We start from the raw sequence: 26375 nt of genomic DNA on the forward strand, positions 1-26375 counted from the left end.
AGACTGTGTAACGAAAGGGCCTTGACCCTGTCACTGATGCGCTGTGGCACCTGGGTGAGCCACATGCCCTCTCGGTGTCTCAGTGTTGCCATCTATACAATGGGCACATCAGGGTTCTTGACCCCAGAGGATTCTTTCTGCTCTGAACTCTAGGATTTGAAGCTTTCAAAACAGAGGCCCCCCTGACCCCATGTCCATGAGAACACAGGGAAGGGCCAGATACCCAAAGGAGGTCACTTTATCCATCTCCCTGCCTCCAAAGAACCATGCGAGACACCCCTGATCTCCTTGAGGCAAATGGAAAGCATCTAACTCTCCACCCCAGATGCTTTTCTGAGTTCCTATAACACCATCAGGGCTGTGTCTTTTTCTTGCTCTTTTGTCCTTCCCTGAAACACAGTATTCCAGTATGTAAGCCATCTGAAATTTACTGAACATTGTCAATAAGCCAGGCTCTGTGCTCAGCACGCAGCAGGAGACAGAGGTGAAGAAGGCTCAGCTCCTGCCTTCAGGGGCTTATTCAGTCTAGCAGGGAGATGTCAGTACACCTGTGAGATGGCGTCCAGCAGTAATAGATAGGAGATGGTCCACACAGGAGGTAAGAGGGAGAAGAAAGGTTTCTGGGACGAGTTGTGTGTGCTGGAGTGGAGGGCAGGTCCAAGGTTTACCTGAGGAGGCTGGAACTTAAGCCAGACTTTGAAAGATGAGCAGGGGGTCTGAGAGAGACCTGGAAAGACCCTCCCAGCAGAGGCAATGACAGAATTAGAAATTAATCATGGATAATAAGTTGTATTAAGTGCTTACGATGGACCAAGCACCATGCTGACTTCTTTCAATGAATAGTCATTGAGTCTTTACGATACACCCATGAGGCAGGTTTTCATCATCTCCATTTCACAGATAGCAAGCTGGGGTTCTGATAAGTCACCTACCTAGTAAATGGCAGAGCTAGGATTTGAACTGATTGTCTCTGATAGCAGAAGGTCTGTTCCCTGCCACTTCACACAAATTCACTTTCCGACAAAGGAAACCTTTTTTTGAAACAAGACTGCCTCTTCTTATTGCTAACCAGTCCCCAAGCCCTGTCTTCACTCCCTTGGATCCTGTCCTCTGAGCTGCAGGTCATCACTTCCAGTGGAATGTGCATTACTCTCCCTACCATGATCCCTACCCGTAATCCACCTAGCAAAGTACTTTGGTTCATTTTCCCCTTTGGCCCCCCAAACCCCTATAAACCAGCTCCCACGACCATCCACACTTCACTTAGAGGAGGAAGCCAAGATCTGTCCGAGAGGTGAGATCACTGCCCAGAGCCAGCAGGAAGGGGCAAAGCCCGCCTAGAGGAGCCCCGGGTGACCCAAGTCTGTGAGGACAGGTGAGGAGTGGAGCGCAGGCTGCCGGGCTGGATGGAGGACCGGCTGATCCAGGGGAGGGTCTAGGTGCCAAGTAGTGAGACAGGCCGCCTCCATACCGTCCTTCTTGCTTTTCCCCCAGCTGGGTCGGCTACCAGTATCCCGGCTACCGTGGGTACCAGTACCTCCTGGAGCCTGGAGACTTCCGGCACTGGAACGAGTGGGGGGCCTTCCAGCCACAGATGCAAGCCGTGCGCCGCCTGCGTGACCAGCAGTGGCATCGTGAAGGCTCCTTCCCTGTCCTGGCCGCTGAGCCCCCCAAGTGAGTCCACGCGCCGCTCGTGTGGCCCGCCCTGCTGCAGGCTCATCGTCCCCACCTTCCCCACGCAAATAAAAATTCCTGAAGCCAAGCTGTCTCCTGGGTCTATGAACAGATGCAGGCCTCAATGTTGGCACGTGACTTCCTCTGTCTTGATAAGTATCGTAATAATCAAAACAGCAAGCACTGGACTTCCCTGGTGGACCAGTGGTTAATAATCCGCCTTGCAGTGCAGGGGATGCGAGTTCGATCCCTGGTCAGGGAACTAAGATTCCACCTGCTGCTGGGGCAACTACACCCTCGTGCCTTGACTAGAGAGCCCACGCGCCACAGCAAAATGTCCTACATGATGTAAGATAGATCCCGCACGCCACAGCTAAGACCTGATACAGCCAAATAAATCAAGTTAATTATTTTTTTAAAGTTTAAAAAAACCACAACTCAAAAAAAAAAAAAAAGAACCCAGCAAGCACCACTAAGTTCTTTGCATTCTCTTTGTATATCTTTTGGACGACTCTTCAGTTCAGCTCAGGTTTGTCCAACTCTTTGTGACCCCAGGAACTGCAGCACGCCAGGCCTCCCTGTCCATCACCAGGGAATTTACTCAAACTCATGTCTATTGAGTCGGTGATGCCATCCAACCATCTTATCCTCTGTCATCCCCTTCTCCTCCAGCCTTTAATCTTTTCCAGCATCATGGTCTTTTCAAATGAGTCAATTCTTCGCATCAGGTGGCCAAAGTATTGGAGTTTTTGCTTCAGCATTTGGACGACTCTAGGAGGCCAATATTGTATAATCATTCCTATTTAACAAGTGAGGAAATTGAAGGTCAGAGAGGGAAAGTGACTTGCCTAAGGTCATACAGCTGTCAAGTCAATATTTGAACCCAGTCAGGTTCCAGAGTCACAGTCTTAAAAAAAAAAAATCTGTGTTTTCAAATTCTACTCCTTCAGGTACTACTCTTCTGGTTTTTTTTTGGTTTTTTTTTTGCCTTCTCTTCTTACCACCTGTTTTATTACTTGACATTTTTGTTTAAATAGATAGCATTGTGTGCTTAAATGCATTGATTTGTAAGTAAAACTTGGTAACACTACAGGATACGGAAAACTGGCATCCTATGCCATAGATAGGAAGCAGTCATTTAAGTAAATATAATTTAAAGAAGGCCAAGCATTGAATTATCAGCAGATACCACTGCTTGCTTAAGCTTTAGCCTGTAGCCTGCTCACTCTTTGATGAAATGGGTGATTAGCAAGTGTCGGAGGGAGGTCTGAAAGAAGTGCTTGCCCAAACTGAGCTGTTTCTCCCTGATTTAATCCAAGACGAGTCAGAAGAGGGTTATTTTCTTGTATCTAATTTAGTCCTGGGTCTGAGTTCCACCTAGAATCATCTCTCCTGCTACAAATGGCACATGCCCTATGCTGGAAATCTACACCAGGCAGTATGACTCCTGTATCAACAAGTAGCTTTGTCCAATGTTATTAATCATTAATCTCTGCAGGAAGCCTGGGGGAGGTGTTGCCATGGATATCTTCCTGGAGGAGAGGGTATTTGAAGGGGGCCTTGAAGGATGAAGCAGGAGCTTACTTGGTGGTGAATGAGGGAGATGGCATTTCAGGCAGAGCAAACAGCAGGGTCCCTGCTACCCTATATGGCACCTTTGTGCAAATGATAAAAAGATACTTCTTCCTCAAGACATTTGACTGCCGGGACTTCCACTGTGGACCAGTGGTTAAGAATCTGCCTTGCAGTGCAGGGGACGTGGGTTTGATTCCCGGTTGGGGAACTAAGATCCCACACGCCACAGAACAACTAAACCCGTGCACCACAATTAGGGAGCCCATGTGTCCTAATGGAAAGATCCCGCATGCTGCAACTAAGATCCAATGCAGCCAAATTAAACAAACATAAAAGACATTTGACTGCCATCTGCCAGAAAGTATTGGTAAAAATCTGTGATGTCTATGATGTCAGTACGGTACCCTTGTGCAGTGCCCAACCTGTACAGCTGTACTCGGCAGCCGTGGAGCACCGTGGGCAAAGGCACAGAGATGGAGAGAGCTTGGGGTGGGTCCAAGTGACGCTTATTAAAGTGGGAGGAGTAGCTTGGTGGTTGAGTGGGCGGAGGTCGGGGTGAGAAGGGAATGCAGAGTGCGGCAGAAGAGGAAGCCGGAAAGAAAAGTGGGGCCTCATGACACCCCACTCTGTGGTTTTGCTGAGCTTCAAAGCTGAAAATCTTACCCTCTGGGACATGCATTTTCCTTCTTCCTCCCACCCTAGTTCTCCCACCCTCCAATTTGACCAGCCTCTTGCGTTTGAAGTCAGGCTGTCTTGTCTCGGACCATAAGGTAGGAGTCCTGGGTAGGAATCAGGAGATATGGTGTCAGTCCTGCTCTACCGCTAGGAGCTACCAAATGTTGGGCAAATCGCCTCTGTACCCAGGGACTCATTCTTGCCATCTGTAAAATGGCAACTTAAACAAGTCCATCCAGCCTCAAGATTCTGATGTTGGGACTCTGTGTTTCCAAAGTTCCATGATCCTCAATGATTCTGTAATGCGTCTCTAAGCGTCCACAGTCCTCGGAGTCCAGTATCAAGCTACATAGATGCCCATTCTCAGTTCCTAAGGTGTGTGAGTACAGCTCTGAAACTCTGCTGTAGTGGAATTGTATGAGCCACGCAGACCCAACTTTCATATTTCTTCAATGCTAAGACCTCATCAATAGCAAGATGCCACATGATCTTATGATCCAAGAAAGACAAAGAGAAATACTATCCATTTGAATATAACAGTTACTTTCTAATCACTTAGAATTTTTATTTCATACTTATTGAAAGAACTACTTTAACCTTATTATATTTAGGTATAAATATATATTATATTTAAATTTATTAATATTTAGACATAACTTTTCCAGCATGTCAATTTTGTGAGTCCCATAAAAAGAAAACACACTGGAAATCCATCAGTGACGTGAGTCCTTAAATTTCTTTGCATTTATAGTCTAAACCTTCCAGATTGCTTTCCACTCAAAGCTGTTGATGTTTTTATTTTCTCACAGGTGTTATATTAAAAAAAATGTGCACATTAGCATCAGTGATGCATAATATATACACTTGGCACAACCAGCTGAAAAAACTTGGAAGAAAATAACAAAGTAATTATTTTATATTTAATTTGTTTTTATCAATACGTTTAACTTTTGCTACTGAATTTATGAATAAACAAATGTGGTAATAGAAAACAGAGAACCAATAAAAAGTACAAGCAAAAATAAGTAACAAGATAAAATGAAACAAGAAAAAGAAAAGAACATCTAAAAAGGCCAGAAATGAGTGTGACATGAGAGTTATAAACCTATTATCGTTCCTCCTTTGGGTCCTAGTTCCTACATGTGTCTTGAAATGTGAGCATCTCACCACCTGGAACAGAATTTCAGAGCTTACAGATGTCACATTTTTGCCTCAAAACAGAAACTTTCAGTTTCGACTTTTATCAGGTGCTCAACAGAAGTGATCACGAGCACGATGCTGGGGGATACCAGTGGAGCTGGACTTGACCACGTGGCCAAGGTGCCCAGACCCTTCTCGGGGGCTTCTCAGTGCTGGTTTGGATTCTGCTTGAGTTTTGCTGTAAATACCAGCTTCAGGATGTAATGCTTGGGCAAGCTGGGATGTCACTATAGTTCCACGCTAGATCCCAGCTCATGAATCTTTGATTCTCACACCTTTAGGAAGACCAGGCACCTTGGTTATGGAATAGCATCTCCCATCCACAGTGACCGAGGCAGCCCATAGCATTTTGAGCATTGGGACGTCGATACAAAGTCAGCGATGTGTGTGTGCAGGGGGCGGGACGTGGGTGGGAGCACCACCGAGGCATCATCTCTCCTGTGCCATGGTGCAACTGAGTTTTGGGGGAAGGGCACATTGCTAGAGTGCCCTGCGGAGCTTCTAGAGAGATGAGCATCTTTTTAGGGCCATGTTGCCATGACAGCCAGTCATCTGGATCTGATACCCAAGATCAAAGTCCTCTGTGAAGCCTGGGTACCCAGCTAGTTAGGGTAACTCCACATCCTTCCATCAAGAGAAGCGAACCTGCCCCTCTGTCCTAGCTTCCTGCCCACTGCTGGGTCAACTCCCAATCCCCCTTCAGCCTCCCCCCTCCCACGCCCCACCACCATCCTGAGTTTGCATTTCAGCTCTGACATGTACTAGCTATTGTCCTTGATGAAGCCCAATTACCTGATGGGACCTCTGTTTCCTCATCTGTAAAATGGGAGTAATGATAATAAAACCTTCGAGGTTGTTGGAAGGAGTATATCATTAGCTTGAATGTCTTTTTTATAAGGTGCTCAGAGCATAGCAGGCATCTGAATCGTCTTCTTGAATGTCAGGAAAGGGGTTTAAAATTCACATGCTTTGTGCCACATTTATTTTTCCTGCTTTTGATGACTATCGACAGAGGGGCTCCTGTGTGCCTGGCTTTGTCTAGATGCTGGGGAGACAGGTTGGGGAAGACAGAAAACGCCCCTGTCCCAGTTGTTCACAGGCTACAGGAGCAAACAGGAACAAACTCATTCATCTACACTTTCAAAGTCACAACAGTTTCCCAGGCTGCCTTGTCCAGTGTCCATCTCATCTGGACATCTGCCGGGGTGGGGGTCGGGGGTAGGGTTAGGCTTCCTCAAGGAGGAGACAGTCAGCTTGAGACCTGAAGGGATTTTCTGAGTCGGGGGGCTGAGAGAAGAGGTCTAACCTAGAATCCAGGAGATCATTCTGCTCCCCTTCTTTAGTGCCACCACTGAGATCTACCAGTTTTATCTTCCAGATGTTTCTAGAACCCAAATATGCCCTCCATGCCCCCAGCCCTGCTGGTTGCCCAGCTTCCCCCGGAGTATCTCAACAGCCTCCAAAACAGTCTCCCTGCCTGTCCTCTTCTGCACAACAGCCAGAGGATCTTTGCAGAAAGCACAGCTGGCCCCTTCTTCCTCTGCTTCCCGCCTTCCATACCTTTCCATCTCTACCAGATGCCTTCTTCTAGCCCACAAAGCCTCAAGGCATCCACCCCTGCAGACCTCCCTGACCTCCTGTTACCCACCCCACATGCTGTCCACTCTGCACTTCAGGACAACAGTCCTTCCTGCTGAATGTTTATACCTATGGGTTCCTGCAACTGATACAATCTCCCATGACTGCTGAGCCCTGCTTCAGGCTTCAGTGTAAACACCCCAGTCCCCCCTCCTTGGACCAGGTTGATCGCCCTCTTTCCAGCTCCCTAATGCTTGTTGGGAGCTGCAGCAGACACAGGAGATGTAGGTTCTATCCTGGGGTCAGGAAGATCCCTGGAGGAGGAAATGGCAATCCACTCCAGTACTCTTGCCTGGAAAATCCCATGGACAGAGGAGCCTGGAGGGCTGCAGTCCATGGGGTCGCAAAGAGCTGGACAAGTCTGAGCAACTGAGCAGGCACGCATGCACAAAATGCTTGTGGAGGGTTCAGATTCCCCCACTTGGATGCAGGACCCTTGCTCTTGTGTTACTTGCTGACTCCCAGTGCCCAGCACAGGGTCACAGGGTGCTCAGGAAATGCATGTTGCTACAGTCAGACCTCTCTTCCTTTGATCTCCATTTCTCTACCCAGAAAGGGACATTATAAAACACCCAGCAGGGTTACCATGCAGTGAGTCACACCAAGCCTGTGGTATGTTCACAAAAAACACTATATAACATTATTCAGTAACAGCTGGTTCCATGGAAGCAGGGGGTTTCATTTTGCCAGTTCCAGCAGGCAGTTCCTACATGGCAGGCACTATTATCGGACATATGAATGAATTAATGAATGAGCTACAAATAAACACATGGCTGGACATGGCCAGATTACTTAATATCTATATGTCATCTTTTCCTTATCTGTGAGATGGGGATGATAATAGACCTCTGACAAGGTTATTAAAGGTTTAAATGTATAAATATAGAGTGCTTAGAGCCATGCCTAAATAGTATGTAATTACATTACTTACCTCAGATATGCGGATGACACCACCCTTATGGCAGAAAGTGAAGAAGAACTAAAGAGCCTCTTGATGAAGGTGAAAGAGGAGAGTGAAAAAGTTGGCTTAAAGCTCAGCGTTCAGAAAACTAAGATCATGGCATCTGGTCCCATCACTTCATGGGAAATAGATGGGGAAACAGTGGAAACAGTGTCAGACTTTATTTTTTTAGGCTCCAAAATCACTGCTGATGGTGACTGCAGCCATGAAATTAAAAGACGCTTACTCCTTGGAAGGAAGGTTATGGCCAACCTAGATAGCATATTTAAAAGCAGAGACATTACTTTGCCAACAAAAGTCCGTCTAGTCAAGGCTATGGTTTTTCCAGTGGTCATGTATGGATGTGAGAGTTGGACGGTGAAGAAAGCTGAGCGCCGAAGAATTGATGCTTTTGAACTGTGGTGTTCGAGAAGACTCTTGAGAGTCCCTTGGGCTGCAAGGAGATCCAATCAATCCATCCTAAAGGAGATCAATCCTGGGTGTTCATTGGAAGGTCTGATGTTGAAGCTGAAACTCCAATACCTTGGCCACCTCATGTGATGGGTTGACTCATTGGAAAAGACCCTAATGCTGGGTAGGATTGGGGGCGGGAGGAGAAGGGGACAACAGAGGATGAGATGGTTGGATGGCATAACCGACTCGATGGTCATGGGTTTGGGTAGACTCCGGGAGTTGGTGATGGACAGAGAGGCCTGGCATGCTGCAATTCATGGGGTCGCAAAGAGTTGGACACGACTGAGCGACTGAACTGAACTGACATTACTTACAGAAAGGTAATTATATACGTATATGGGCTTCCCTGGTGGGGCTAGTGGTAAAGAACCCACCTGCCAATGCATTAGATGTAAGAGACTTGGGTTCGATCCCTGGGTTGGGAAGATCCCCTGGAGAAAGAAGTGGCAACCCGCTCCATTATTCTTGCCTGCGAAACCCCATGGACAGAGGAACCTGGCCGGCTACAGTCCATGGGGTCGCAGAGAGTGGGACACAACTGAGCATGCACAAACGACAACAATGTGTGTGTGTGTGTGTGTGTGTGTGTCTGTGTATGCCGTTATGGTGGTAACTATTATAGAAATTATTTTAAATAGGTAATACATGAAAGAAAGTGAAAGTGAAGTTGCTCGGGAGTGTCCGACTCTTTGCAACCGCATGGACTGTAGTCTACCAGGCTTCCAATTCAAACGGAAAAAGAGCAAAGGCTCACAGTGAAAGGCTTCCTGTTCCATTTCCTCCCCTTCCTTCAGGGATTCAACGCATATGCATGTAACACCCAGATAGGTCTATTATCTGCTGTTTTACAGATGGAGAAACAGAGGCACAGAGAAGTTAGGCTGAGATGAGACCTACCAGCCTGGAGTTTTCGTCTTGTCTGTCAGGGATTCTCCACTCCGCACTACTGACAGTTTAGGCTGGATGGCTCTTGGTTTGGGGGGAAGGAGGTCAGCTCTCCTCCCCTCCCATTGTAGGCTGTTTAGCAGCAACCCAGGCCTCCACCCGCTAGATTCCCGTAGAAACTTACCTCCACCCCCAGCCCCCCGCCCCGCAGCGGTGACAACCAAAAAATGTCTTCAGACTTTTCTAAATATCTTCCTGGAAGGGGGGCGGCCCTCAAGAGAGCGAAATCACACCCTCTTTGAGATCCACTGATGTATACGAACTGTAGGACCCCCCTTCCCTCTCGTCTCTTCTGTTGTATACAAACAGCATTTAAAACACTCTGCCCAAGGTCTGGCTTTCTTCTCTCACAGCACTTCTTGGCGATCATTCCACTCCCCTGCATACAGACAGAGGGAAATTCTCTTAAACAGAGCTGCCGGCGAGAGGAAAAGTGGTGAGCTGCCTGGGCCTGGGGGTAAGCCAGAAGGCGGACCAGGGTTTCTCTGGGACGACTCTCTGGGACGCCCCGCCCCACCGCGCGGTCTGGAGGCGGGACGAGGGTGATGGGGAGCGGCCGTGGGCGGGCCTGAGGGGGGCGGGACCACGTTGCAGACACGCCCCCGGGCGACGTCACGGCGCCGCGGCCACGCCTCCCCCGGCCGGGGCGGCTGGCGAGCTGGGAGTCGCTGGGCGCGCGGGGCTGGTGCGGCGCGCCTCTCACGGTAGGTGGCCCCGGGGCGGCGCGGTGGGGGGGCCTGGGCTCCAGCCGCCGGCGGGAGGCCGCCTGCGGGTCGGCCTAGGGCGCCGGGGAGCCCTCGGCCCTCGCGGCTTCTTCCCTGGCCCGGCCCGGCTGCTCCGGGCTCCCGGGCTGGGTGCTGGGAGGAAGGCGGCGCTGGCGGGCGGCTCGCGGATCTGTACCCGCTCCGTGAGCTCTCCGCGGGATGCGGCGGAGACCCGGTCCCCGTGACCCGGATCCCGCTGTGAACCCGGGAGGCGCTCTGCGTCTGTGTGAGTGTGTGTGGGTGTGTGTGTACTGGGGCGGGGGTGCGAGAAGCAGCGTGTCTCCGCTGTCGGAGCCACCGACCCCTCCCCGGCGCGCGCGGGGACCCCCACGCGGGTGCCGAGACGCGCCGGGGGCGTGTGGAAGTTAACTTGAAGCCGTCGTGGAGTTGCGAGACGTGTCTCAAGTTGAGGGATTAAGGGAAGGAAATCGTTGCCTGGAGCGGGGAGGGGGGCGCCGAGAGCATGAGATAAGGGGTCACCCCTGGTGAACCTGGGGGGTGACCCGCTAGGAGCGGGGTGGAGTTTGACCACAGGATCCCACTGCCCAGTAACCTCCGACTCTTGAAGGAGTGAGCTGAATGGGAGATGCCTCGTAAAGCTAGGACTGGGAGTGGCGGCCAGGGAAAGGGGGCATGGTCACTAAGGTTGGGCGCGCCGGACTTGGCAGAGTCTGTTATTATTATGTGGGGCAGAGGTCGAGGTCTAGCTTTCCCACTTTAGAGGCCCGCCCCCTCGGGAGGAAGGGTGGGAACCATCCGATTGAGTGCAGTAGTTAGAAGGGCTGATCACTTGCCTTCTTCCCCTTTTACAGATGGGGAGACTGAGGCTCAGAGAGGTCTTGTGCCCACGGCCCTAGATCCCACAGCTAGGATGTGGCAGAGCTGAAACTCAGCCTCAGGCCCCCTGACTCCGTGTATCTTGTAGAGATGTTGGACGGGAGGTGGGGGGTGGGGAGCTGGTAAACTCCTACTCATCCTTCAGAAACTTCCTTGAGCAGCACCTCATCCTGGAAGCCTTCCCTGGCACTCCACAGGCATCGTTGGGCCTTCCTGTTTGGTATCCCAAAGAGTTAACTGGCCCTTGCTTATTAACCTTTTTTTGCAGGTCTGTCTCCCATTCTGGGCTGTGGACACTTTTCCCTCTGCTCCATCTCACATGCCTTCATTTAGCTGGATGGCTTGATGGTTAGGCCAGGCTTCTGGGCTTGGACAAATCTTGGTGTGACTCACTCTGGTTTAGTAGTGATGTGGTCTGGGCAAGTCATTCCCCTGCACTCAACCTCAGTTTCCATGACTGTGAAATCGGGTTTATTGTGTCACTTGTGAACCATTTTAACCCATTGACTCCCAACTGTACTATTATTTCTTTAATATATGTGTTTATATCACCTTATTTTTTTAAATCTCATGTAATTTTTTTTAATCATAGCCTTATTGAGATATAACTCACATACCATACAATTCACCCTTTTAAAGTATTCAATTTAGTGGTTTTTGAGATAGTCACAGAATTGTGCAACCGTCACCAGTGTCTAATTCTAGAACATTTTCACTGCCCGTAAAGAAACCCTGGGCCCATCAGCGGTCACTACCAATCCCTCCTTCCCCCAGCCCCTGGCAACCACTAATCTACTTTTCATCTCTATGGATTTGCCTATTCTGGACTTTTCATATAAAGGGAATCATGCACTATGGCCTTTTGTGATTGGTGCTTTTCGCTTAGAATGTTTACAAGTTTTACGCATGTGCTAGCATGCGGTACTTGATTACTTTTTTATTTTAGCATTAAAAAAATATGTTTATTTGGCTGCGCAGGTCTTAGTTGCGGCATGTGGGATCTTCAGTCTTCGTTTCAGCAGGATCTTTAGTTGCGACATGTGGGATCTAGCTCCCTGATCAGGGATCGAACCCAAGACCTCTGCAATGGGAGCATGGAGTCTTAGCCACTGGACCACCAAGGAAGTCTCCATTTTAGTAGCTCATTACTTTTTTTTTTGGCTGAGTAATATTCCATTGCATTGAATATATCATATTTTGTTTATCTGTTTATCAGCTGATGGGCATTTGGGTTGTTGCCACTTTGGGACTATTATGAATAGTGCTGCTGTGAACATTCCTGTACAAGTCTTTGTGTGGGTGTATGTTTTCAATTCTCTGGGGTACAGCCCTAGGAGTGGAATTGTGGGGTCTTACGGTAATTCTTCGTTCCACCTTCTGAGGTCCCGCCAAACCGTTTTCCAAAGCAGCTTTGCTATTTTACAATCCTATCAGCAGCAGATGAGGGTTCTAATGTTCTTGAACAAATTTAGTCTTCAGCAGCTGAAACCTTCTGAATCACTGGCTTTGACCCCTGCTAGTTAGAAATTAACACATGTGAAATTAATGCACATGAAATTTACACAGGTGAAACTGAAACACAGGAAATTAAGCTCTTCCTTAGCAGAGTGACTGGGAACTCCTGGGTGCTCTGAGGAAAGGGAACAGATCAAGACTGTGGGGCAGTTAGGTGAGGCCCATGCGCACCGTGTCCTCCTGTAACAGTGAGAAATATCTGCTGAGGTTCCTCCTGCCAGATCCTGGGCGGGACCAGGGGAGGCCACGAGGAAAGGAATCCTGGGGCTCACTGTGCCCACCCCAGGACCCAGCACACGATCTGGTGGTGCCTTCAGGGACCTCTGCATGGGGTGAAAGGAAAGGGGGGTGGCTCAGACCTTCCCATCCTAGGCCAGCAGGAGTCCCTTGACAGCTGAGGCTCCATGTGGAAGCCAGGGAGACACCTGGCGGGTTTCCTAGACTACAACCCTGAGGCCCGGAAGTGGGATCTGGTCCTGCCTGTGTTCCGCCCCATACCCCCGTGACCTCCCCTGGTGGCCACGAGGTTCCCTTATCTTGCATTCACGCAAGGTCGTCTCCGACTCTTTGCAACCACATGGACTGTAGCCCGCCAGGCTCCTCTGTCCATGGAATTTTCCAGGCAAGAATACTGGAGTGGGTTGCCATTTCCTCCTCCAGGGGATCTTCTGAATCAGGTACCAAACTCCTGAGTCCGGAGTTTTCTGCACTGCAGGCAGATTCTTGACTGCTTGAGCCATTGGGGAAGTTAGATATACCCTAAGTGGGCCACTGCTTATTTCCGGAGACACCCCCCTGGGCCTGAGGCCAGCAGTCCTGAGCGATGGCCACCCCTGTCCCTCCTCTTGGTCATCGCCCCCACAGCTGAGATGCCCACCGTGTCCCTCACACTCTTTGTCTTTGGATAAGACAGGGCTGCCCATGAAGAGCCCAGGTCAGAGGGCGCTGGTGTCGTGAGAGCACAAGGGGCCTTGAAGGTCACCAGTTCTTCCTGAGGTTCAGCCTGTAATCTGCTGGTTCAGGAACCCCAGCTGGCGCTGGGCTGTGCATCCTGGGGTTCCAGCCACCGGCCTCGTCCCACCCAGGCAGCTGCTCTTTGGGAGGGCCGTGGAGACCCGGCCTCCTGGTGGCCTTGTCCGGTCCTTCCTGCTTTTATTCACTTGTGCATACTTTCCCTCCCTGGGCCTTTTAAAATCCTGAATTTTGTGCATGAAGAAGACAGCCTAGGGAAATGGAAACAGGGCTGTGGTTGGTCAGGGGGTTGCCCCTTGCTGGGCCTCAGTGTATCCCACTGGGGAGTGGGCGTGGACTGAATGCAGTGGCACCTTGGGATCTGCAAAGTGCTCAGGTCCGTTATCAACGTGACTTTGTGGATCAGTTTGTAGCAAGAGTTCACGTGGATCAATTTGTAGCAAGAGTGGCAGCGCAAAAGCAGCTGGTATTGACCCGAAAGCCCGGGTGTGGCCGGCGTGGCTTTGATCTGGCAGGCAGCTGAGTGGAAACCTATCTGGGTAGCAGGCTCCTGGCCTCCCCACTTGCCACCTGTCCCAACTGCCTGCAAAGCTGCTTGCTCTCTGCAGACACATCTGCTCTGTCTGGTGCCGGGGCAGGTCCCAGGGTGCCTGCCCCTTCCCATGCCCCCTGCTCGGGTCTCCTCCACCCTGGGGCTTCCACAGCCCCGAGGAGAATGTGTGCCGCCAAGTGAATTCCCACATCGACCAGACTTTTGACCCAGGCAGCTGTGGCCAGAGAGTGGGCTGGGCCATAGCATTCTTGAGGGCCCGGGCCTGGGTTAGAATCCGGCCAGTTCCACTTGAGGGCAGGGTGTTCCCTGGCTGACTCCCTAAGTCTCAGTTTTCTCATCCGCAGAATACAGGCGCACCTGGGACCTACTTCCTGCGGGTGTTGACAGGAGGGGTCGGGGGTAAAGTGCCTACCCTGCTATCAGGGGAAATGCCCGCCCCTGGGGTCAGACAGGCTCTTCAGAGATACTTGAATGTGTTGCTTTGTGAGACCAGCTTCCCCATCTGTCCAGAGGCAGTGATTATAAATACAATGTCAGCAGGGCTCCCTGAGTGCCAGTCAATGTTCTAGGTACTTTCTGTGCTTGAGCTCACTTAATTCTCCCACCCGCCCTCCGATATGTACACGCAGAGGCATAGAGAGGCGAAGTCGTTTGTATGAGGCCACCCAGCTAGGAAGTGGGGAGAGACAGGGTTTGAATCCAGAGTCTACACACTTTTTTTTTTTTAATACTTTTAGTTTTTCATTTTTGCGCTGGGTCTTCATTGCTACGCAGGCTTTTCTCGTTGCAGAGAGTGGTGGCTTCTCTCTCTCGGTGCACAGCCTTCTCGTGGTGGATTACAGGATTTTGGGCTCTAGAGCCACAGGCTCTGGAGCTGTGTCTCAGGGTCTTCATTGCTCCGAGGCAGGTGGGATCTTCCCAGATGGGGATCGAACCCATGTCTCCTGCATTGGCAGGAGGATTCTTTACCACTGAGCCACCAGGGAAACCCCCAGGGTCTACACTGTTAATAACCATCTTACCTGCCTCTCAATACCCTGTCTTCATGCCTAGCATACAGAAAATCTCAGTTGCTCTTATTACATTACAGTACTCTTGCCTGGAAAATCCCATGGACAGAGGAGCCTGGTGGGCTACAGTCCGTGGGGTTGCAAAGAGTCGGACACGACTGAGCGACTTCACTTTCACTTTTCCCTTTCATACATTGGAGAAGGAAATGGCAACCCACTCCAGTGTTCTTGCCTGGAGAATCCCAGGGACGGTGGAGCCTGGTGGGCTGCCGTCTATGGGTCGCACAGAGGCGGACACGACTGAAGCGACTTAGCAGCAGCAGCTTATTGCATTATTATAGAATTATTCTTAGATATTTTGTCATAAAATTTATAATAAAATCACTGTATGTTATTAATAATTGTTCATCCCTTTTTCTGCCCTCCTATCCACACTGCTTCCCAGATGGACAGAAGCAGGGCTTTTGGCTTGTGAGGTTTAGATTCCTCCTCCCCACCCCTGTCCCTCTACTCCCCCCAGGCTCATGAGCAGCTGGGGGCTGGGCAAGAGCTCAGAGGCAGCTGAGTCCCAGCTCTGCCTCCAGATTGCTGTGTGACATTGGACAGAGTGCTTGCCCCCACCGAGACTCAGTTTCCCCACCTGTGAAATGGGTAGGTAGGGCTGTAACAAGCTGCCAGTCAATGGCTTCGCCCCACAGGGTGGCTTTTGTATGCTCCCACGATGTTTTATTTTAAAAGGAGAACACATTCGAATATCTTTAGAGAATAGTGCCAAAGCCTCCCTTTTTAGGGAAACTCAGGAGCTTGGGCCAAACTAGAGCGGCCTGAAGCTGCCCCTTCGAAGACTTGGGCTCTCCTGGCTTCTTCCCACCGTGCCCCAGCCCTGAGGGTCCCTGGCCAAGTACACACCTTCCAGGCTCCGAGGACACCAGGGGCCTGCCTGGGTGTCATCTGAATGAGCAGATCCGCTGCTTTAAATACTAATATGTATCTTAAACCACGGGTTTCAGTGTTCTCCAGGAGTTCCTCCAGTACTGCTTTTCTAGGTCATCAGGGACTGTCTGAGGCCTCTTACCTCTTCTGCTACTGTAAACCTTCAAGGCTTTTTTTTTTTTTTTTAATGTGGCTCTGCCAGGTCTTAGTTGAGGCTTGCAGGATCTCTCGTTGTGGCATGTGCGATCTAGCTCCCTGACCAGGGATCGAGCCTGAGCTCTCTGCATTGGGAGCGTGGAGTCTTAGCCTCTGGGCCACCAGGAGAGGCCCCTCAAAGCTTTTAACACAGCCTTGTCCCCATCCCACAGTCCCTGTCTGGGCCCCAGGGTCCGGCCTTACCTGGTCCAGGTCCCTGACTAGCCCACAGGGTTATTTGGGGGCCAAGTAAGGTCCCTCTAGGACTTCCCAGGGGGCTCAGCGGTAACGAATCCACCTGCCAACGCCGGAGATGTGAGTTTGATCCCTGGGTTGGCAAGATCCCCTGAAGGAGGAAATGGCAAGTCATTCCAATATTCTTGCCTGGGAAATCCCATGGATAGAGGAGCCTGACAGGCTACAGACCATGGGGTGGCAAAGAGTCGGACACGATTGACGGAGGTCCTTCTGCCGTGAGGACTGGCGAGTGTGTCTGCCTCAGCACATCCACGCCATTTCACAGCTGCCGGAACACCATCCCATAGCCTCTCCCTGTCCTCACAGGGTACCAGGGAGACATTTCTCTTACAACTTCATTTCCCAGAAACTGAGACTCCAGTCACTTTCCTGAGGTCACACAGACCTGAGGTGACAGCACCAGAATTTGAACCCACTCCGCCCAACTCCAGCAGCCGCTGTGGCGGGTCATCCATCCACCCATCACTGCACGGAGAGCCACGGGGCGACGTCTACAGTCAGTGCTGTGTTGCCCGACCCCAGCCCTGGGCCACACTGAGCCCTCAGTAACTTGTTAAATAAGGACACGTGGCAAGTTCTCAGCTAGATGCTGGGGTGCAGGATTCAGGAGGCCACCAGGTCCCACTTTTCCCGGAGCACATCTTCTGGTGGAGGCAGCAAACAAGAAAAAGAGAAAATGACATCTCTGACCTGAGGTGCCAAACTGGGAAACTGGGGCTTCCCAGGGTGGCTCAGCGATAAAGAATCTGCCTGCTAATGCAGAAGACACAAGAGACGCGGCTTCCACCCTTGGGTCAGCAAGATCCCCTGGAGAAGGGAATGACAGTCCACTCCGGTATTCTTGCCTGGAGAATCTCATGGGCAGAGGAGCCTGGCGGGCTGCTCCATGTGGTCGCAAAGAATTGGACATGACTACGTGACTGAGCACACGCACACCTCTGAGACCTGAACACTTTCGCGAATCCCCTCGAGATCTCGCCAAAGCGCAGATGCTGACTGAGCAGGTTGGGGGCAGGGCCAGCTGTCAGGGGATTCCAGTGCTGTTGTCTAAAGACCACACTTGAAGCAGTGACAACCTAGATCAGAGGTCGGGAAACTACTGCCCATGGACCAAATCTGGCCCACCACTTGGTTTTATAAATAAAGTTTTATTGAAACAGGGCTACACTTTTATTTACGTTTGTCTATGGCTCCTTCCGCCTACCACAGCAGAGTCAAGTAGTTCTAACGAGACCTTATAGTCTACAGACCTGAAAGTGGTTTTTTTACAAAATCACTAGTGCTTTGTTTAGAAAGTCTGTTGAATTTGTTACAATGTTGCTTCTGTTGCTTATGTTTTGCTTTTTGGCGGGAGGCGTGTGTCATCTTAGCTCCCTGCCCAGGGATTGAACTCACAGCCCCTGCATTGAAAGGTGAAGTCTTAACCACTGGACTACCAGGGAAATCCTGAAAAGAACAATTATTGGACCCTTTACAGGTAGTCTGACAACCTCCATCTACTCATCTTTTGGGTTCCTTCAGGTAATAATGTTTTGTGATTTGGTGAATATAAAGTTGTAATAAAAAGAATGATTGCAGTTAACATTTGAGGGCCTCCTGGGTACTTAGCTCTTTACCGGTAGTTCGCTATTGTATCCATTTTATAGATGAGACAAACTGAGGCTTATAGCAGCTGGGTCACCTATGCAGAGTCTGCGGGGCCAGGAAGTGGGCAAGGGCCAACTGGTGCCAGGTCAGGACATTCTTGTTACATCAGAGCTTCTGCCTGGAAAATCTTCATGGAGCATAGAGGTTTTGTTTTCATTTCAACCCATCCGAGGGCACTCAGATGCCATCACTTCTTTGTCTATTCTCCCACTGAGTCAACAAGTAATTCATGCAGCTTGTGATGGGAGTAGGGGGCCTTGCTGACCCCCAGTGTCAAGGGGACGTGGGGAATGCCCAGCCCTGTGCCTTCCAGTGGAGGAAACAGTGAGCCAGAGAGGCCACTCAGGATGCTAAGCACCTGGAGGGACCTGACACGGGCTTGGGAGGCAGTCAGGGAAGGCTTCCTGGAGGAGGGGGTACAACTTGTACCAATAGGAGTTAGCTGAGTTGAGGAGGGCAGGAAAGGTTTTCTAGGGAAAGGGAACCACAGACGCAAAACTGGCCTTGTTGGTTTGGTACAGCTCACAACACTGAAATTTTTTTCTGTCTGTGTGTGTATGTTGGGGATGAGAGAATGTTAAAAATTGGCTGTGTCAGAAAACCTGGGTTTACCCTGACGAAGGAAAAAGAGATTTCCTCTCCAAGTTCCCCTCCACCTTCTGATGGCTTGCTGGACAGAGTCTGCTCGTGGGTGCTAACTCAGTGCTTGTCTCCAGGGAGTCCTGTGGATGAGCAAAGAGCAGACCCCCTGCTGGGCTCCTGGGGGTGGGCTGTGTGGGGTGGTCCTTGGGCTGGTGGCAGCCTCAGCCAAGAGGCAGAAGGATTCTTCCTCTCCGTGTCTTCTTTGCAGTCACTTTTTAATTAGGGCGTGTTGTTAGCTTAAGGTGTGAGGGGGCAGTTCCTTTGAAAATGTTTTTAACGATATTGAATTCATTTAACCAGAATGTCAAGTAGATGATAGCAAAGGGGGTTTGGAGTGTAGCTGTCGTCCCCAGGGTGGCCCTCAGCAGGTGGGAATTTGGGGGGGAGCCCCATGGCAGGGGTGGGGGGAAGCTGGGAGGGGGCCAGACCCACTGCAGCCTTCCTCTTGATGGTCTGCTCTTTCCCTGAAGTCCCAGGAGCCGGCGCTGAGGGTGGGGGCGGGGAAGGACCCCTTTAGCCCTGGTGGTGCGGGGTGTGCATCCTGGTTGTTGCTGGGGAGCCAAGGTTCCTGTTCCAGGCTGCTCCCCGTTGCTCTTACTCTCCTCCGGCCGCTGGCTGTCTGGGTCTCTATTTCTGTCCTGCCCTGTCTCTCTTTCCCATCCCTGTCTCTCTTGGTTTTGGTCTCTCCCCTGACTCTGTCTCCCCTCGTCCCTCTCTCGCCCACCGTCTCTGGCCCATTTCTGTTTCTCTGCATCCCTGGGTTCCCCCTGCCACCCCCTCCCCCATCGCCACCCTGTCCGTCTGTCTGTCCTCCCCCCCCCCCCCCCCCCCCGGCTACTTCCCCTTCCCCTCCCCCCTGCACACACCCCGGACGCACTCTTCCTCACTCTGCTCTGTCCCACTTCCTTCGGCCGAGTGACATCCTGCCTCAAGGGCCATCAGAACCCCCGGGGCAGGGCCCGGGGACCAGCCACGCGTGCTCCATGGAGGGGTGGGAGCCTTGGTGTGGGCCATTTCGGCCGGGTGAAGAGAGGGAGGACCAGGGAAGTCAGGAGGGCGGCCAAGGCTGCTGTCCAGGGTTCGCAGTCCACCCCCCAGCCCCGGGGGGACCCCCCCTCGCCCTGCCCAGCTGACCCAGGGCTGCAGGGCTGGGAGGAAGAGGAAGCTTGGGTTGAGGGGCCGAGGGCGGAATGCCTCTGTGGGTTTGATTTGGGCTGGGGCTCCGTCCCCTGGGGCGGCGAGGGTGTTGTTACCCTGGCTCCCAAGCAGAGGTGCACGGGCCACTCAGAGGCCATGCGCCCCCGCCCCGGGCAGGCACCACACGGCGTGTCCCCGGCTCCCCTCCAGCACACAGTAGGCCAGCAGGGCGTGTGAGAGTTTGGGGGAGAAGGGCCAGATCAGAGACCGAGTCCAGCCTCCTCTTCCTTCCACCCAAGGCGAAACCGAGGTCTGGGGAGTGGAGGTGATTTGCGATTTGCTCAAGCGTGTGCCAGCAGGGTTGGAACCCAGAGCCGAGTCCGGGGCCCCCACCCTCGGTAACAGGACAGCGCGGGTGGGTGTTCCTGGTGGCCTTGGGTTGGGGTCACGTGAAAACCACCCCTGAGGAGGTGAGAGACTCGCGTTGAGGCCATCTTACCCAGCTGCCGGGGGGTCCCTGGGCCCCCGAATCCTCCAGGGGATGACACACAGCCCCGAGGTTTGCAGAAGGGGTCGGGGCTGTGGAGTCGGAAGTCACTGACCTCCCAGTGGGCTGATGCTGGCTGCTCGGGAACCTCAGTCCTTGGCTCACGTGTCACCCGCTTTGCCCTTGGGTTGCACGGAGGATGCTGTTGTAATCACAGGCGTTCTGTGGGTTCGCTGGGGAAACCAGGAGGAAGAGATGCAGCTCTGCCGAGGAGGGAAGGGGCTCTGCTTGCAGGAGACTCCAGTGTCCGGGATCCGCCCCGTCCCTCTCCTGCCTCCCTCCCATCCTGAAAGGTCGGTGGGAGCACAGTGCCCTTGAGCAAGTGGCAGCACCCCCGAGCCCCTGAGGGCTTGTCCTCACAGCCGGCTGCACCCCACGCCCAGAACCCCGACCCAGCAGGTCTGGAAGGGGCCCAAGAGTTTGCATTGCTCACATGTTCCCAGCTGCTGCTTTGGCTAGACAGACCTTTGTGGGCAAAGCGATGTCTCTGCTTTTTAATATACTGTTTAGGTTTGTCATAGCTTTTCTAACGAGGACCAAGCGTCTTTTAATTCCGTGGCCACAGTCACTGTCCGCAGTGATTTTGGAGCTCAGGAAAATAAAATGTGTCTGGCAGTGTAGGCTCAAGATTCTGCTCCACCACGTACCAGCCGTGAGTTCTGAGGCAAGGCCTTTACCTCTCTGTGCTTCGGCTTCCTCGTCTATCAAATGGGATTATAACAGCACTGTTTTCCTAGATTAGCTGTGAGGATTAAAGGAACTAATACATGTAAGGTGCCTAGAACAGTGCCCAGGCATGGAGTAAGCAGTATACGCGTGTTTGCTGTTATTACAGTTACTGTTGTTACTTTTATTACCGTTGTAATTTCCATCCACTCCCATATGGTTCTGCAAATGAACTTTTTGGCCAACCCAGTATATACGTAGATGTATTTTTTTTTGTTGTTTTTATAGATACTATCTCACTCTGACTTTAGAATCTTAACAGTATACCTTGATTTTTATTAATATAAAAAAGAAAAGAAAGGATCAGTACTTTATCCAGATAGACTGGGTTAGGCAATGTTTTTTTAAGAGGAGATTTATTGCAGGATTTAGCTTACCCAGTTATGGGTCAGACACACTTGAGTTAACTTGTGCACAAGCGGTGTAACCTTGGGCCAGCCCCTTCCCTTCTCTGGTTCTCAGTTTCCATCCCTGTAAAATGGGAATCCTATTAGTGACTGTCTCTTGGGTTCCTGTCAAGATTATATGTGAAGTTATGTGGTGCCTGAGGCATAGAAGTGCTCAGTAATTCATAGCAATCTGGATTGTGTTGTTTACCCATTTTACAGATGAGGAAACTGAGGCTCAGAGACATTCAGGGACTCTCCCCACAGCCGCATGCTCCCTGAGTCTGTTTCTGGTGATGTCTGGGCAAGTTTGCAGACGCAAATACTTCCACCAGAGTCCCAAGCCCCTTCAGCGCCCTAAACCATTTTTCTTTAAAGAAAGGCCATTCACTCACTCTGAATCTAGCCCCCAAAAGTCAATGAATCGTGAGGAGAGTGTTCTCTCCATGAGTTCCTCCCTCTGATTTTTAAAGTGTTCTTGTTCTGAGGAGCTCTTGGAGCTCTTTGAAATTCTTCCTCTTCTGTCTGCTTCAGGAGCAAGCAAGAGGAAGGAGGGTCTCCCAGTCCTGGACTGTGTTTGTCCATGAGGAAAGCAGATGGGTAGGTTGATGTCCCGGGTAAAACGAGATTCCCGGGGATGTGCTGCCTGCAAATGGTTCTCTTCAAACCCCCACCCGGGGATTTCCCTGGTGGTCCCGTGGTTAAGAATCTGCCTGCCGATGCAGGGGACACGGGTTCAATCCCTGGTCTGGGAGGATTCCACATGCCTTGAGGCAGCTAAGCCCGTGAGCCACAAGTGCTGAGCCCACATGCCACTACTGAAGCCCGTGCACCCTGGAGCCCATCCTCTGCAACAAGAGAAGCCACTGCAATGAGAAGCCTGTGCACAGCAATGAAGACCCAGCACAGCCAGAAATAAAAAAAAAACCTCACCCCTGTCCCCCCGCTCAGATGCCCCAAAGATCACCTGGGCGAAAGACTCCTCTTATCTGGGAACTTACATCAGCAAGTGTTTGTGACCTGCTTGCTTTGTTCTTGGTCAAGCCTTTCTACCTTTCTGGCTCTTCGCCACAGCGAAGACATGCAATCAGAAAAACCATAAACTACAATTAAGGGGAAGGGGGAAGTTCATCAAGGACTTTCGAAGCGTAAAGTATCAGAACAGCCTTCTGACCTTTGGGTAAGGATAGTCTCCAGGTTAGCTTCCCATGAGGAAAACTTCGATCCACACCCTTGGGGGCAGAAGTGAGAGTGGTTAGCTGGCGCCAGCCGTCGCTGTGAGTCTTCCCATGAGACTTTGGGAATCAATTTTGCTTAGTTTTAGCAAAACAATTAAAAAAAAAAATCATGCTGGGGTCTGGGAGAAGACCACGTGAGTGGTGAGTGTGCCAAGGTCCCAAAGGGCCTTTGATTCGTCTGTATAAGTTGGTTGTGAGTGGTTGAATCCTGGCTTCAAATAGTTAAAGGTGGGGGGAAAAAAAGGGGGATTTATTGGCTTAGATAGACGGTTAAGTCCGAAAGTAGAGTGCCTTCGAGTGTAACTGTATTCAGGTGCTTCACCGCTGTAGGACACTGTCTCTCTTTTTAAATTTTTATTCATTTATTTACTTTTGGCCATGCTGGGTCCTGGTTGCTGTGTGGTCTTTTCTCCGGGGCAGTGAGTGGAGGCTGCTCTCTGATTGTGGTGCATGGGCTTCCCATCGCTGTGGCTTCTCTTGTTGCAGAGCACAGGCTCTAGGGTGCGTGGACCTCGGTAGTTGTGGCCCCCGGGCTCTAGAGCACAGGCTCTGTAGTTGTGACTCACGGGCTTAGTTGTTCCATGACATGTGGGATATTCCTGGAGCAGGGATCGAACCCGTGTCTCCTGTCCTGGCAGGTGGATTCTTTACCGCTGAGCCCCTGTGGAAGCCCCACATGATGTCTTTGGTTCTCTGTCTCACAGATGGGCTTTTTCCTGTGGTGGCTTCCTTCTCAGGCCTGCTCTCCCCTTTGACGTCTCCAGTCATCCGTCTGCTCATTTAGCTCTAAGAGAACTGGTTCTCTGATTCTTCTTGCAAGCCCTAGGATTGACTCCTGTTCACCCACCTGGAGTCTCATGCCCATGAGTGTCTGTACTCTTTTGTTGACCAGACCTCAGCCGCTGGTCTTGGGCGCGGGGTCAGCCCCGTCCCGGTTACAAGGATGGAGAATGCATGCATCCCAGCAGACAGATGCCCACAACACGAGCCGTGGAGCTGAAAGGAAAAAGGGAAGGCAGGGTTTATGTCCTGGAGGAAAAAGTGGAAGCAGCCGCTGCCCTTAATGGAGCCTTCAGTCTGTTCCAATATGGCATGAAGGCCTTTATGTGTATTTAACTGCTCTCCTCTTTCACTGGTAAGGAAATGAGGCTCAGAGAGGTTAAGTGACTCTCCTAAGGTCACAAAGCCGACAAGTGGAGAATTCAAACTCAGCTCCATCTTTCTGAAAAACCCGTGTTTTCATGGCTCCCTGATACCTGGGGAAACTTAGTGATCTGCAAAGAGAGCTCAAAAAATAAAATATGAATGCCTGGGGCAGTGCCAAGCTCTATGTTAAGGTTGGGACTAGAAAAAAAAATTGTTCTTAAAGACTGCAGGACCCATCAAACCCTGATGCCCCATCCTCCCTGCCATAGCCTCTGGCAGCCACAATTACAGTTTCTGTCTTTATGATTTTGACGACTCTGAAGACCTCATGTAAGTGCCGTCATACCGTGTTTGTCTTTTTGTGACTGGCTAATTTCACTTAGCATAATGCCCTCAAGCTTCATCCGTGTTGTAACATGTATCAGGATCGCCTTCCTTGTTGATGGTGAGTAACATTCCATTGTGTAAATACCCTATATTGTGCACCTCTCTCCGTGAACCCTTGTGTGGCTTCCACACTTTAACTATTGTGAGTAATACTACCGTGAATGTAGACATAAAAATACCTCTTTGAGACCCTGCGTTCAGTTCTTCTGGGTAGATACCCAGACTTGAAATTAGTGTGGGTCATATGCTAATACTATTTTTAATTTTTTGCAGAACCTCCTTACTGTTTTTCACAGTAGCTATACCATTTTATATCCCCACCAAGTATACAAAGATTCATTTTTTGACATCTTGGCCAACACTTGTTATTTTCTGTTTTCCTGGGGTTTTGTTTGTTTGGTGGCGGGGGGGGTTAGTTTTTTGTTTTTTACACTAGCCATCCTAGTTGGTGTAAGGTGGCAACTCATTGTATTTTTGATATGCGTTTCCCTGATGATTTCTGATGTTGAGCATCTTTTTACCTACTTGTTGACCATTTGTCTGTCTTCTTTGGATAAATGTGCTTTCAGATTCTTTGCCCATTTTTTAGCCAGTCGGTGAGTTTTAGGGGTTCCCTGTAGATTCTGGATATGAACCCCTTTTCAGCTCTGTGATTTGCACATATGTTTTCCCCTTCTATGGCCTGCCTTATTACCCTATGGATAGTGTCTTGTGGAGCACAAAATATTTTAATTTTCATGAAGTCCAGTTTTTTTTTTCTTTTATTACTTATGCCTTTGGTGTCAGATCCAAGAAATAATCACCCGCTTTTGTTTCAAAGGCGCAGTTGGCAGGTTTGGCTGCTGGGTTGGGTTGGGGTGGGAGAGACAGAGGAGTTGGAAGTTCCGGCTACCTCCGAGGCTTTTGGCCTGAGTGTCTTGAGCTGCCCATAACTGGAGTGGGGTGAGTTAGTGGGAGAAACCAAGAGATGAGCTTTGGACGCGTTAAATTTGAGGTCCCAGCTTGACGCAAGCAGAGGTGATGTGGACACAGTTGATGGCCAAGTCTGGTGTCAGGGAGAGATATTTGGGCTGGAGATGACAGCCCAGAAGTCACCAGCCTGCGGGGAGCAGAGGAAAACTTGGTGAGTGAAGTGGAGGAGACAGCGGCAGACAAGTAGCAGAGTATGAAACCCCTGCTGCCTGTGCCAGAATGGCTGGGATTGGGCCAGAGTAAGGAAAAAAGTCTCAAACTTTCTTGCATCAAGTCAGGGAGAGAGAGTGTAAAACAAGCCGACGTCACCTCCTTGGCCTCTGATCAGAAGCCACCCCAGCCTTGGCGGCTCATTTCTGGCCTGTGGGTTTGTGCAGGGGGGGCAGATATGTGTGCCAGGCACTGGCGTGGGGGTGGCACAATCGGGTGCCGAGGCTCTATCCACTTTTATGTCCCGGCACCTGGCACCGAGCCTGGCCCCGGGAGAGCGCCCGGCAGCCAGCGGTGGTTGAATGAATGAATGCAGTCCTGTGTGTTCCTCTGGGACTGCGGGAAAGGTGTGTGGGTGGGAGGATGCCCAGTGGCGTTTGGCAAAGTGTGATTCTCTAACTGTTTTTATTGGAATCGATCAGACGTACAGAAAGGTGCACACATCATAAATAGACTGCTCAATGAATTTTCAAAAGATAATCGTGCTCGTGTGACAGTACCCAGATCAAGAAAAGCACGTGCCCAGCACCCCCACCCCAAGATACCTGTGCCCCTCTCTGCCATGCCTCCTTGCAAAGAGTGATTGCTGTCCCAGAATCTCCTACTGGAGATTAATTTCACCTGTCTTTGTACTTTATATACATATAAAAGTACATGCACACAAACATATATTCTTTACATGCACACAAACATATATTCTCTTTTGTATTGGCTTTTGGGGGCTGAAATCTCAGCATGCTGTCTTGAGAGATTCACCCATAGTATGTGAAGTTTCGGCTTGTTCTCTCTCCTGGCTGTCAGGTATGAATGGATTTATTTGTATTTACTTATTTATCCATCCTCTTGTTTATGAGCATTTGAGTAGTTTCCAGTTGGGGGTGGTTACAAATAGTGCTGCAGAGAACAGGTCAATATGTATCCTTTGGGGGAAGAGTTAGATGCATTTCTGATGATATATACTTAACAGTGGAATTGCTGGGTCATAGAGGAGGTACAGGGCTTCCCTGGTGGCTCAACAGTAAAGAATGAGCCTGTCAATGCAGGAAATGCAGGTTCGATCCCTGGGTCAGAAAGATCCCTGGGGAAGAAAATAGCAACCCACTCCAGTTTTCTTGCCTGGGAAATCCCATGGACAGAGGAGCCTGGCGGGCTTCAGTCACGGGATCGCAAAAGACTCGG

At 50.7% G+C, this 26375-nt stretch overlaps 2 protein-coding genes across 9 annotated transcripts in view; both read left to right on the plus strand.

The window, feature by feature from the left end:
• Positions 1 to 1762, plus strand: part of CRYBB1 (crystallin beta B1) — a 73658-nt gene extending 71896 nt beyond the window's left edge. For 7 of the 8 annotated variants that reach the window (XM_081542856.1, XM_081542855.1, XM_081542860.1 and 4 more), the window contains one exon: positions 1495 to 1762. In XM_081542856.1, the coding sequence (XP_081398982.1) occupies positions 1495 to 1678 (184 nt within the window). In that variant the 3' untranslated portion in view covers positions 1679 to 1762. Of the gene's footprint in view, positions 1 to 1239; positions 1376 to 1494 lie in introns of all 8 variants that reach the window. The other variant, XR_014069052.1, reaches the window with a different exon arrangement.
• A 7998-nt stretch (positions 1763 to 9760) lies between these two features.
• TPST2 (tyrosylprotein sulfotransferase 2) overlaps positions 9761 to 26375 on the plus strand; it is a 52355-nt gene continuing 35740 nt past the window's right edge. The window contains exon 1 of the mRNA XM_081542913.1: positions 9761 to 9825. The gene's annotated coding sequence lies outside the window, so the exon portion shown is untranslated. The remainder of the gene's footprint in view (positions 9826 to 26375) is intronic.

Source organism: Giraffa tippelskirchi, chromosome 11, assembly GCF_054371585.1.
Source record: "Giraffa tippelskirchi isolate mGirTip1 chromosome 11, T2T-mGirTip1v1.2.pri, whole genome shotgun sequence".
In the NCBI taxonomy this organism is placed as follows: Eukaryota; Metazoa; Chordata; class Mammalia; order Artiodactyla; family Giraffidae; genus Giraffa; species Giraffa tippelskirchi.